Raw genomic sequence first — 14,010 nt, 5'->3', positions numbered from 1 at the left:
TATATTGTAAATTTTGGTGTTTTAAGAATGGTAAAATATTTATTTTGATTACGTAAAAGAGCAATGAAAGGAATTTTTGCTTTAACAATTCATTATCTCTAGAAAGATATAAGAAAACTATCTAACCCGGCGAACTCCGTTTCGCCACTAATGAATTTTCTGTGCTATAAACCTCACGGAGCCCGAGCTAGGAAGGAAAACCCGACTTATTTTTATATTATAGATTAGCATTACAAATTCCGAGTTTGTAGACAATTTAACGAATTATTTACACTGACTCTAAAACGTATACAAAGTCGGAGAACCGTATTCAACTGTTGATTACATTGTTAAAAAAGCTTGGCCAAAAGTGTAAATTAATTATTATTGGCTGAACTTGCTTTTTAACGCGTTTTCCCTTTCGGTGTGGGCAGAGGTCCAAGTTATCTTCCCAGTGCGTCATGGCACACAATTGCATAAGTTGGATGAAGCTTGTGATCCGTCATTCGTACTGGCTTCTCGCCAGTTTTGATAGTGTGGCCATTTTTAAAGGAATTTTATCTTAAAGTCTAAATACATATGAAGACTAGCTTCTCCCGCGCGGTTTCACAAGCTCTGCTCGGCTCCTATTGACCGTTGTGTGATGTTTTATGATTATAGCCTTTCTCTATAAATGAACTATCCAAAACCAAAATAATTGTTGAAATCGGACCAGTAGTTCCGGAGAATAGCGCGTTCAAACAAACTAACTCTTTGTGGGATTCACAAATTGTTGTTTCTGGGTGTGATGTGTTTGTAAACGCACCCACGACACAGGAGAAAACTCTAGTGTAGGGCAACGATTAGAAAAACACCGATATTAAATTAAAATCTAAAAAAACATACTTTTAATAAAGTTTTTAATTTCCATTCACTGACTATCACTTAGAATTGACCTTTTCCATTGTCATCCGTCATAGATTGACGTTCATAATTACATTTGTAGCGGCCCATCAGGCGACGCAGGTCATACTACACAGAACCAGTATAAAATGATCTAAGTCACATTACCTTTTTAACAAAATGAGAGGTCAGTGTAAACTGGCCGTGTATACTTTGACTCGCTGTTGTACATGAAATATGAATATTATATTAGGGGTCGATACTGCCTTCGAATTTGTTCCGTAAATTCTTTATTGGTTTATTAATAATGGTGACATTTTGCTTAAAAAGGTTCGAACGTGTCTAAATGTCAGTTTTGTTTGAGATTAGGGTATATTTATGGGATAATTTGTGTACGTATCTTTGTAGAAATATTGCCTTAAAATGTAGATCAAATTCATTTAGTAACTATTGATGGATGTCTTATCTTGTCTCTTCTCCCGCCCTGAGCGAGGCAAGAGGGAGTGTCAGACTCTTACTGACTAAAAACCACTCCGTTCCTACTCCTACTTTTTGAGCCGGAGCCCCGGTAAACCCGCTAGGTAGTCCGCAGCTCCGGAACCCGTCGTGTGGTATAACGCAGATTCACGTAAGACTTAATGTATTTGCTATTGTAGCCTTATTACGAAAGGTAAATAGAATACATAATATACATATTAACAATCGAAAATTATACGTCCGATGGTGTTATTTTTCTGAGAAAAAGCCTTTCAAGGAATTTGACCTTACTAAGTATATGACACTGAAAACTTGGCCCATGGCGTGTACCTACACACTGTATAAATACCTAACACTGTCTAGCTATCGGATCAATACAAACTATTCATTTCAATATTTATTTAATCCAGTATTATGAATAAGATATTAGATCAATTACGGAGTATTAAGTTAGTATTTAAACCTCTTTGGAACGAAGTAGTGGTTCATAATTTCTTTATTTTAAGGAATAACCATCAGATCAGTCACAGAACAGTCATTGCTGATCATAGGTCTCTCTAATAAGCAGAATCTTTTTTATGGAATAAGGGTCAAAAGCAGATTTATCACCTCATGGTGAGCGATCAGTGCCGCCCATGGACACCTGCAGCACCAGAGAAGTCACAGACCAAATATTAGTCAGTATTTCTTAAATAGAGCCCGGTAATCAAACCGCCATAAGCTTACCCCTTCCTGAAGCTGGTCTTATAAGACTACCTGATACCCCAGTATAGGTGCCGATGGTGAACACCGGGATAGTTATAGTGAGTTAAGTTAAGAATCCTTCATTTTCTTGTCTTTCTCTAGAAAAACTAAGCACGTTTTAAAAAAGTTCTCTTAAATAACCAATGGCTAAAAAACTTATGTGAGTATGCTATATGGATACTGTTCTACCTACAATTTGTGGAAATAAACGGCGTGATGTCTCGTATTGTTATATAAGACGACGGTCATTTTAAATTTGCCCCATTTATTACTAAGATTTCCCAGGAGGTTCCACCTGGGAGCTCACCTATATTTCGTGTTACCCTCTCCTGCGACGTATGTGAATGAATTTTGTATGTAATTTATATATGTACAAACAATCTAGGTAATATTTATTGTGCCTTTTTTGAAGAGAAATATCATCAAATGACTTCTCCCGTCTTGGGCGAGGCGAGGGGAGTGTCAGACTCTTACTAACTAAAAACCGCATCGTTCCTACTCCTGCTTTTTGAGCTGGAGCCCCGGTAACCCGCTATGTAGTCTGTAGCTCTGGGTCATTTAACATTTATTTCTAGTTGTATAACTTTGAAGCATAATGACGCATAAATAAGTAAATTAAGTGATAAAATTAAAACGCAAGGGAATATCTTTCTAATGTTTTCTAGGATCTAATCCAGGATTAAGGTGCTCGTAAATGACTAGGAAAATAAATTAGTAAACATTTCAATATAAAGTCTCTTAAAGCCTGAAAGAATAGAAAAATATTCTCTAGCCAGAATACTCAACTACCATTGTCTCCTAAGACCAATATTAAAGGACTTGTAACATCCATTTTATATGAAAAGAGATTCCTGAGCCACACCTCTTATATTTAGTAGGTACGCCGTAATGCTCACCCATGATCCGTAACATATGCATAATTCAATAGCCACCGCTGATATCCCGAGATAAGGAAAAATGCTGATATTGGCCCAGAGGAAGCCAGTATACTGGAGTATGTATACATGTGGCTATCTTCTTTTATACTGATATGTCATGGATACAACTGATCTTATACAAGCAACTACCTTGAAAAGCAGGAGTAGGAACGGAGTGGTTTTTAGTCAGTAAGAGACTGACACTCCCTCTCGCCTCGCCCAAGGCGGGAGAAGACATTGAATGATTTTCCTCCCTTAAAAAAAGTGTGCTGTCAAGTAAATATTACTTTTTATTATAAGTATTTCTATCGATCAGTAGTAAAGATGTTTATTAGTCTGATTGTAAGCAATCATCGCAGTGTACTTAGATATCTGTATTACTAGATGACAATACTAGGTACAAATGCATTGCCGGTTTATAATCATAGTTTTATGTTTAGTGGTCACTGTCATATTATGTTCCGTATCATCAATGGCACGCGTCCCAATGGAACGCCATCTCTATGATAGAGTAATTCCGCTGCTTATATGCAATCTATTCAGCCAGAACTTGAAGACACCCAGATTGTACCCTTTTAAGAACAGCCTCTACTCCTAGTATTGTATAGTACCTATACTACTGAAGAGAATTTAGCAAATGGTCTAATCAAACATTCCATGTTCCTAGCATTGAAGTGTGAAATGGCATCCCACGGCCATTTTATTAGTGTTTTAGGTATTCAGACTATTTTCAATCTCACTTAGTACACCAACGCCATTTTTTATGGTAAAGCCACGTTTAATAGTTTGGTTTTGGTGGAAATTAGACTGTATGGAATCTACATAAAAACCGAATTCCATTAGCAAAGTTGTAACTGTATTACTTATTATAATTTACAGTTTTATACAAATTGTTGGTAGCAGCTCAAAGTTGTGTGTTTAAGCTCAATAAATGAGCTTTTAAGCTTGATAAGCTAGAATCTAGGTCAAGGGGTAGGAGATCTAGGGTTCATGAAAGGTTTAGTGCCTAGTTTAGCTTCTTTGGAAGAAGGGGACAATGGTTCTTTTTGGATCGAGTAGGAGAAAAAAGAAGAAGAATGGTATCTTTAATTATACGTTTAGAGATAAGTAGACATAATGCTTTAAAGTTACATACGTAATGTTTTAATCGATTTAAAAAGGAGGTTCTCAGTATGTCCTGTACATTTGTATGTTTGTGTGCGATTATCTCGCGTTTGGTAGAACCTATTTTGATGCGGTTTTCAGCATAGTATCTCTGTATGTTAGAAGAGGCTTTGTTCAGCAGTGGCCACTAATATGCTGTTGATATGATGAAATAAATAACGTAATTTGCAGAAAGTGGGGTGTAGTAGTTACTACAGATTCTCTTCTAGGGAATAATACGATTTAGATAGTGATAGTAATTGATAAGTAAATGAGTTTTGTGTATTAGAGGCTAACTACACCTAGTAGGCATTACAGGGTGAGGAGCTAAAAGGAAAATAGTTTAGGAAATATAATATAGAGATTAAAATCAAGACACTTTATTCAAATACATTATGATGTTGGTAAAATAGAGGTGTCACTACAAAAACCTGTCTACAAATCTTTATAACATTTATCTAGCAACTCCAAGAGTATCTTCAGTCAAACAAAATACATAGAATTATAATAAAAAGAATATTATTCTTACAAAAGAACTCTTATAACCGCCCGACCTGAGGTTAACGAGTTCATCCTCTATGCATTGAACCAAGTTTAGCAGTGAAACCACTCCTTCTATGTACCAGTGATACCTAGTATATAGGTAACTGTATATAACCATGTATATATAGGTTAACCAGAACGGTAGGTTGAAAAAAACCTCAAAAAATACGTTAAAGATATAATTTGAAATAACGAACATCAATTCTATAAAATTCAAATTATGTCAAATAGAATGAGCTGGTGTTCGAAAATGGCGTATTTTATTCTTTTAAATATATATTTTTTAATGGCATCTGGGCTTGTCCTACTGGCCATGTAGATGTAACCCAGATCCCGCTAACGACTCGAGGGGATGGCTCGACTGTGAGGGGATGAATACCTTTATCATTATGATAATTATGAGTTCCGTAATATGTAATGATGTCGTTGTCGTAATTACGTAAATATACGCTTCTTGTTTTCATTTTTAAATTTTATATTTATATGGTGGATTGTTATAGAATAAATTCGATTTTTAAATTTTGTTTTAAAAAAGAAGAAATATTTTTTCTATGTATTTATGTAAGATGTGTGTAAATTAAATAGATTATTTTTTATTTATTATTCGTTAAAGAGCTTTTTTATACACGTCAATAATTTTTCTAGCTACGTAAAATATCACAAAAAACAAGCACAACTAAAATTGCTCAGAAAAAAATCCGGGACAATTAATAAAAAAAAGTAGGGCTGTAGGTTCTGTGACAAATAAATCGGACAGAGACACAAGTACGTACAGTTTAATGAAAAAAAAAGAAATTAAAAAAATAACCTTACCCTCGACAAATTCAATCCACTGTTTAAATAAAATAAAACCACCACTATCACTTCACAGCACGGCACTTAAAAATCTATGCGTATTTTAAAGGGTGGACGCGGCAAAAACGGGACCGCTGTCCGTCTAGAGTCGGCAACGCAACTGCCCGGGTCTGCGTCGCCGAGCAATCGATCGTTGTGCGCAGGTCCAGTCGAGCCAGCGTCACTTCACCTCCCCAATAACTTATGTATGAAAGTGCTACACAGGAGGAAAAATTGAATAAAGCACTCCTAGTTTAACATACCCTGCAATGTTATTTTACAATATTTTTACATATTTACAGGCATTTTTGTATCTAAATGTTGGTCCGCCTCAGTCTAAAGAAAGATGGAAGTCGACAGCCGAAATATGTTATTCGTGTCACGTGTCGCCTCGACTTGACAAAGTGTTCGCTTTTCAGCTATTTTTTTTTTGTATGTAACCATCGCAATGATATTGGTCGCGTATACATTTTAGTAAAGGGAAAAACATTACAGAAAAATTGGCAAGGGTAGTGTTTTGTTATTTAATGTTATTTATGGGTTAATCAATATGTTTTTATTAACTATTTTAAATTTTGTGAGACATACTAAATTACGACACACGACGGCGATAGTCGGCGGATGCTACTCATGAATATGGGCCTCTAGCATGGCTTGAAACTAGTCGAGATCCTCGTCAAACAGTTACGTGAGTAAGCCGATATCATAAGAATTAACTATGTTAAATATGTATTTCTATATATAGCAGTGTCCTATATAATTTCCCTTTCAAACAGCGCCTTTGATTATGATATAATCAGTTCTGCGTCTCTTAAGATTTGAAGTCAAACTAAGTTATTTCGTTAGTATGAGTTAGAACCTAATCGCCATTAAATTTTGTCGTTTTAAACTTGATAATGAAAGACAATGAACCTTGTTATAGAAGTTTTATAATATTCCATTATTCTAGATTTTATTAGTGGTCTAATTTTCATAAACTGAAGGATTTTTGGAAGTCTATAACCGATAGTATTGACGTGATATTAGACTATATCATTTACCGGAGCTGCGGACTACCTAGTGGATTTACCAGGGCTTCAGCTCGAAAAGCAGAAGTAGGAACGGGGTGGTTTTTAGTCAGTAAGAGTCTGATACTACCTCTCGCCTCGCTCAAGGCAAGTCATATATAGGGTGATTTTCCCCCTTTATAAAAGGATATATCGTATAACTATTATAATATCTATATTCTTTTATATCTATGCTACCACACAGAAAAGGGTGTGGTAGTTTGTAGTCAGCTCTCAAAAATTACATTTCTAACTAAGAATAACGAAAAAATATGCTGAAAATAAATATTAAAATTCTCAACAAACTAAATAATAGAGTTGTCTAGCATACGTACAGTCATAATCGTTAACAGCAAAATGTAGGTCAGTGATAGTTAAAACGTTACACTAAAAAATAATGAAGCTCCTCGTTAGAGTTTATAAAAAAAATATGAACCTTTTTATTACAATATGAATTCTATGTATAAAGGTATAAGAACGTAATTATAATGAATATGAGGTAAGAGTTAATGAGCAGTTATTGTGTAGAATAATGAAAATTATTTGAATTTTCTAATGACAAGTACAATGTATCGAATCTGACTATTATAGGGCCACGCCCTTTTTAATGATAGTTAATTAAACATTAGAAGAAAAAAAATAGGTAAAAAAAAGGTAAGATATGTTGTTAATCTTGCCTGTTATACAGCTCTGTAAATCGAAATCTAATTGAATAAACAAATAGTCTCATAAAAGTCATTTAAATAAACAAGTAACAGAATATAAAATTGAATATCCATTCGTCAGAACACGGAACGAAGCCCAAAACATAGTATTCCATTACATAATCATGATACAAATATATACAGCTATATATACTAGGCACAACTAATATCATATTCCGTGAATTAAACATTGAATCCGTCGTTTCGTGCATGCGACTGTTTTACGCTGGCTCGCCCGATACAAAATTCAGGTAAGGCTCTGTTTATCCATAATGAAATGCGATTAACTTGGATAGTGATACATATTAATGGGACATTTCCAGGCAGCTTTGGAAAAAAAGTTACGTAATAACGGAATTGCGTACCTAAATATACAGTATGTTAACTAACAGAGGGCGTTCCTTTAAACTCGTTAATCTATATCATTAATAGATTGAAATGAAAATATCAGCATAGAAAAATAAGCAACAAATTGCAACGTTGCCTTCCTTCAACTACGCGTGCACAGAGTGTTTCTTTTACGTATCGATATAAAAATTTTGGTGAACATTTTAATATTAAAAAAAATAAAATTGTTTTGTTTTTAAATGGTAATATTTTTTTAGCATGTATGGATGCTACACTATTGCTGGTTAACAGGAACGCCCTCTGTTAGTTAACATACTGTATAAACACATGTATTTATAAGGGTGAGTGAATTATTTAATTATAGAAGTAGGCTCCCGGTCTACATGCGTCATCGTGTTTGGTTATACGCGATGACTGAAATAGAAGGCATTTCATAATGTTTACCTAAAAATAACGATAGATGGGATGGGGCGGCCATTATCGCAAATAGGGTTACATTTCCAAAATGATACTTCGTATCGTACCTAACATCAATTTTGTAAAATTAGAAGCACTCTAAATTATGTTCGTATCGTCATACCTTTTTATTGCCGAAAGGGTAGGCAGAGGTGCACACTACGGTACGTAATACCAAATAAAGCCCACGTAATAGGAGGTGAGTCTATTGCCATATATTGGGCACAATTCCAGACTCCGTGCTAATACTGAGAGAGAAGCCGAAAAAAGCTCAGTAATACTTTCGAATCGAACCAGAGAGCCCTTGTCCGGCAGTCGCATTTACGACTCGTCCAACGAGTTAGTCTCTAAATTATATCCTATCTATAAATGTATTTCTAGTATTAATTCTAGCTTCCAAAGCAATGAGGCGGTGAATCAATGTTACTTAAAATATTAAGGTTGAAACCGTTTATTTAATTATAGGTAAAACAATAAATCTGCTCAGTACCGCCATAAGCCGTAGCTTCCAAAGGATTATTCGTTGCCGATAAATTGGAACCTGTGATTAAATTGATTAGGATTTTCTATTGTAATAGGTATTTCTTGTCAGGAGTATGTAGTCATGTAGAGGTTGGTTAAAAGTAACATGTTTTATATTTTTTAGAATTGATCAGTGGTTTCCACAGTTGTCTGGACTATGAACTATCTAAATTAAGTTCCTAAATTCAAGATCCACTTTGAGGAAGTTAAACTTTTACCAATATGAAAAATAAAATACAGAACGGTTGGTTAGTGGGTTATTCTACAGACAAGGCCCACTAAAAACTCGCTTGCGACCCACCAATGGATCGCGACCCATACTTTGGGAAACTCAGGAATAGATAATAATGACATGTGACCAATTTTCCCCATTTTCCTCAATTTGAGTTTTAAATAGCAATAGAGTATTATAAATTGGAAATAAAATATTTTATATTTCAACTTACCTTCTGAAATATCTCACTTCCACGTTTCTCCCACTCTTTAATAGCTGTTATTGTTACTTATACAATATATTGTGTTCCATAAAGTCATTTTGTTGAGTATCTTTTACAGTTTTTTAAATCCTTCTGATAGTTTTACAGCTTGCAATGTTAGTGTTGTATTATTATTTTATCTAGTTTCTACGTAATCCTATTGCGTACATAAACATCCATCTCAGGACCTTTCACGACGAAATTAAACCTTTTTTTGCGACAACTTTAAACCTTTTTAAACATTTAAAATCTGTAAATGTTTTGTTAAAGTACTTACCGATATTTCTTGTCTCTATGCCAAACAGAAATGTGTAACATCTGATGGTCGTATATGGCTGTTGGTAGTGGAAGCTTCAGGTGTCTCTGGAATTCCGGCTCCCGCTTGCCATACAGCACTGATGTCCTTTGGAAGATCGACCTTTGTGATGGAAGGGACTGGCTCTCTGTAACTCCGCTGATTACCACCTGATGATGAGAAAGTTGATTGTTTTAACTCATATAATGATGATTAGGATATTTTGTATGATGAGTGATATAAAGGTTCTAGAAAATAAGATCAGCTAGGCTATTCTGTAACTGTCATGCATTGGTCGAGATTATTCTCACAACCAATGATATGATGACGGCGATCGAGTTTACTTCGATATTTAGAATTAATTAGAATTAATAGTTACAGAATAGCCCAGCAGAGAAAACTAAAATTGACCGTTATAGTCCATCAAAAATTACCACTAACCAAAAAGGCAAAATGCAAAAATACTTTAACGTATCATTCGCATTTCCATTGGCAATAACGAGTAAAACAAAAAACGATTTAAGGTTCCCTCTCACTCAGTAAGCGAAGTCATAAAATAATTTATAACCAACCTTTGCATAAGCATTGATGTCATCCGTTTTCCCTGTAGACCTTTGTAGGTCCCGGCATCTTATAACTGTGAACATAAAAAGGGGTTTACAAATCCTGCACAAATGGGTACCATCATACTAAGAAGATGTAAATGGAGGTTGATAGTCACCACTCACCGTGCACGTCTATTACATCATTCCTTGTTCTGATTTCTAGGTCTATCGTGCCTTTCAGGGCTTGGAATCTTTCACTAGAGCGCTCCAGTTTGTTACTAGCAACGCTTCTCCTTTTCTCTTCACTACTACTTATGCTGTTCTCTTCTGGAGAGTATGTCAAGCATCTCCTAATAGATTTATGCTCAATGACTGGAGTGTACGCATCCGTTGGAAGTAAATCTTCGTCCAATTTACTCGTTTTGTGCGCTCTTTCTTCGCTTAGCACTTTGCCTGGCCTCTTCAGGTTTGGGACTGGAGTGATGGGACTTGGGATACCATGTTCCAAAGTAAGACCGAATAGTTCCCTCGATTTCTTATTATGAGAATTGTCGTAGGGCATCAAGCTACTGTGTGATACGTTAGATTTTATGGAAAGATTTTGGTAGTCGTCATTGTCTAGTGGGTTAGATAGAGGTGGACTCAAAGGCTCGCATAATGATGTATCAGGCAATTCAGTTGCTAGACTTGGTATGCCAATTTCTAGTGTAAGAATTGAAGACTTCAAATCCTTATTCTTCCATTGACTTTCATTACTAGCTGTTGATTTTTTCCTTCGTATACATTTTTGGCGTTTTAACCTAAGACTCGCTCTTTCGTCTGCAGCTGAGTATAAGTCAGGTGTTGATTCTGACGACATGTATCCGAGGTTTCCTCGTTCATAACAAAGATTCATGGATTGTGATCTATTCAGATTAGTTGTACGTTTTCTTGGACTGGCCTTACGTTTGACATCAATAGCATTGTCTGGTGTCCGAACCTCCCTTTCATTGTAACCATCTCCATCGTCTAGTATGAAACAACCAATTGGTAGGTTTTTCAGTAATTTATCATTCACTCGATGTACTGGCATTTTCTTAGTAGGTGTAGTTTTAGGTGATACAGAGTTTTCTCTAGATAAATTCACATATTTAGCTTCTTTTATTAAATTAGCTTTGTTCTCAGCTTGAGGATTCACAAACAAGTCTTTGACTGTCTCCAGTGGAGGGATTTCTTCTTGAATATCGAGTTCTGGTGCTTTTGTCAATATTCTTCTTTTAGATTTAACTATTTTGGTACTTTTTATTATGTCTTCGATCATTTTCTCGAGAGTTACATCTCCCATTTGTGTGGTTGATACTGTTGAGTCTGTATTGTTAGTTATGGAATCTTTGCCCAGGATGAACTTGTTCTCCATTTCTGTTGAACTTTCTTCGTCTCTAAGAGGAATAGTAAATGGATTCTCCACCTTAGGGAAGTATTCCGTGACATCATTAGTGAAACCTACCCTTTGAGACTTGCTATGCACACTCATGGTACTAAATCTTAATGCTGCTAGTTTTGTGGATAAAGGAGTGATAGAGACAGGTGAACAACCGTCTCTTACTAGCGTATGAGTATCCTTTTTGTCTACGGAAGGTGATTTGAACGAACTCTCGAAATCGTTTGATTTCTTCCTCGTTCTTTTTAAAGGCCTTATATTCGTGAGACCGATATCATTATTATTAAAATATAAAGGATTATCTGTGAAAATGTGATGTCCGAATATAGGTAAAGTGGATTTCTCTATAGTACTTTTGTTAATTTTAATAGGTTTTTCTATACAGTTTATTACTAGATCCTGGTCGTATTCTATTTCCACTAAACCTTCATTAGTTGTTTTGGTTGTGCATACTGGTATTTTAGTTGGTTTTCCTAAAGCAATAGAGTTTCTACTACTCGTAGTTGTAGCACTTAGCCTATCAGAAAGATCGGTTAAGGAAGGTTCAGATGTACTGTGACTTAGTTTAGGACTAAAAGAGTTTCTATCTATAGGCTTGATTCGTCTCTCAGATTTGTATACACAGCTATCTCTTCTAAATACATCATTGGCACTGGCCATTTCTAGTTTCCTTTTCTTCGCTTCTCTTACCCTCCTGCTATACGTTGGTGGAGTGGGAGGTAAGTCTGGTGGTATATCATCTTTGGAGTTATTTAGATAATATTTTCTTCTCTCATAGCTTTTGACTGGAGTGCCTGTTGGTGTGATGTTGCTGACATCTTTGAGGACTAAGCCTTCTGGCTTTTTGATGAAACCTTCTCTAAAGTAGTTTGGCGTGTTCCCTATATAGTTAACGTTTTCTTTGTCCACAGTTCTTAAGTTTTTTCTTACTGCAGCAGAACCTAAGGATCTTCGCTGGTATCTGCTTGGCTTTTTGCTTCTTTTGACAGTTTGTCCATCGAGAGATCGTCTGATTTTGTTGTTGTTGTACGCTTCATCGGTGTAATGATCGCAGTCTTCGCTCTCGAGGTCGTTAGCGACCCGAAGTTCTTGGTTCTTTTTACCGTAAACTGCCCACTTCAGCATTTTGGATCTGGAATTAGAGAAATTATTGTATTAGAAGTGAGTTGTTGTAACGACTGGGAATTAAGAATAATTTTATTTATGGTGACACTCAATATCCACAACTGTATTCTTAAATTCCCTAAAAACACGGGTTACCCACGTTTCGAGTCACAGAGGGACTTTTATTTGCTCCTTTTTCTCCATTAAAGTACGTGAGTAAGCCATGTTTTTTAGTTAATTTAGTATGTCTCACAATAGTTATTATAACTATATTCTTAAACACACCGTTCTATTAAACAAAAGTAACTAATGATTGAAAGCAATTATCACAAAGCTGTTCCCATTAGTCATGTACGACAGATGTCAGTTCAGCTCGCGTAGGCAATGAGCGATTATGTATTCTCATGTATAATGTATGGGACAAACATTGACTGATTGGAGGCGACGGGCCTAGTCGTCTTACTATAGAGGTGAGCAGTTATGGGAATGGCTTTTATTTGGTGATGGTATTGAAGAAAGAAGTGTTTTTCAAAGTTTGATAGAAGATACTGTTTCTTTAGGTACTGTAGTGGACGCTAAAGTAACTGGTTAGTAGGAGCTAATTATAAAAAAAATCATCGCGTCTGATGTTTTCGAAAGGGGCGAAGAGGCAAAAAGGAGACACTGTGTTTATAGAAGACTTGTCAATTTATATGTTTTAATGCTATATGAGTTTTTTGTAGATAAGGTTTCAGCGTAATCTGCTCTATCTATTTCTTCGTAGCTCTATGGCTGGAAGTTGAAATTAATCAAGATTCATTGTCTAGTCAATATTGCATTTCTGTATTGATTTTCTCATGTGAAACTGTTACATTACTACGTTGTTCATTGTATAACTATTTTCACATTTTCGATGGGAATTCCTTAAAACACCATTGTTATGAAACACAAAACTGGCTAAAAGCTTTTATACCAGACACATGGGGCAAAAGGCGTGATATTATATACCCATTACTTAGCTCTTCAATAACAATAATAATCTTAAAATGCAAAACTGAATTCGCGCATTGTACTCGAAAGTACGTTTGGCTGAAACAGGTCCTAACCCCTGGTCATCTCAGCTCTTCTTGAGATCAATATCTCATGAAGCAAAAAGCTTTTAAAAGAACACAATACAGGGCCCTACATAATGGATCTACTTTAAAATAAAATTACTCATAACATGCCAATACATTGAAAATTCGCATTTTCAAAAGGGAACTTGATGTAATGGATCTTTGTGAAATTGGTCAAGTAGATGAAGATCGCCAGTCTTGATATTTATCAAGATTGCTTACTATGTAACCTACTTTTATTTATAAGTATTGACTGCTTCATTACTCCTGTGCAGCATGAGTTCTCAGGCTCATCTATCTGGACTTTTCTACTGTAAATTTTAGTACTAAGTACCAGAACAGAATTTAAGATTGTGTCTAGTATTACGTAAAATTAAACTTTATTGCATAAATTTTAAAGAGCTTTATGATTATGACATTTAATGATTTTGCTTTTGTCTCAAATATTAGATGAAATCTGAGTCCCTTTCAGAAATTTTGT

The 14,010-nt window shown here is 35.4% G+C and overlaps 1 protein-coding gene across 8 annotated transcripts in view; it reads right to left on the bottom strand.

The window, feature by feature from the left end:
* LOC118262712 (uncharacterized) overlaps nucleotides 1–14,010 on the bottom strand; it is a 62,783-nt gene that overhangs the window by 32,632 nt on the left and 16,141 nt on the right. For all 8 annotated transcript variants that reach the window (XR_007705808.1, XM_050697577.1, XM_050697578.1 and 5 more), the window contains exons 2-4: nucleotides 10,095–12,463; nucleotides 9,939–10,003; nucleotides 9,349–9,536 (exon numbers count right to left, since the gene is read on the bottom strand). Coding sequence is in view for 7 of the 8 variants with exons in the window: in XM_050697577.1 (XP_050553534.1) it covers nucleotides 9,349–9,536; nucleotides 9,939–10,003; nucleotides 10,095–12,456 (2,615 nt within the window). In the remaining variant the exon portion in view is untranslated. The remainder of the gene's footprint in view (nucleotides 1–9,348; nucleotides 9,537–9,938; nucleotides 10,004–10,094; nucleotides 12,464–14,010) is intronic.

The sequence above is a fragment of the Spodoptera frugiperda genome, chromosome 12, assembly GCF_023101765.2.
Source record: "Spodoptera frugiperda isolate SF20-4 chromosome 12, AGI-APGP_CSIRO_Sfru_2.0, whole genome shotgun sequence".
Classification (NCBI taxonomy): domain Eukaryota; kingdom Metazoa; phylum Arthropoda; class Insecta; order Lepidoptera; family Noctuidae; genus Spodoptera; species Spodoptera frugiperda.
Note: the sequence above shows the minus strand (reverse complement) of the source record. Positions and strands in the feature narration are given on the sequence as shown.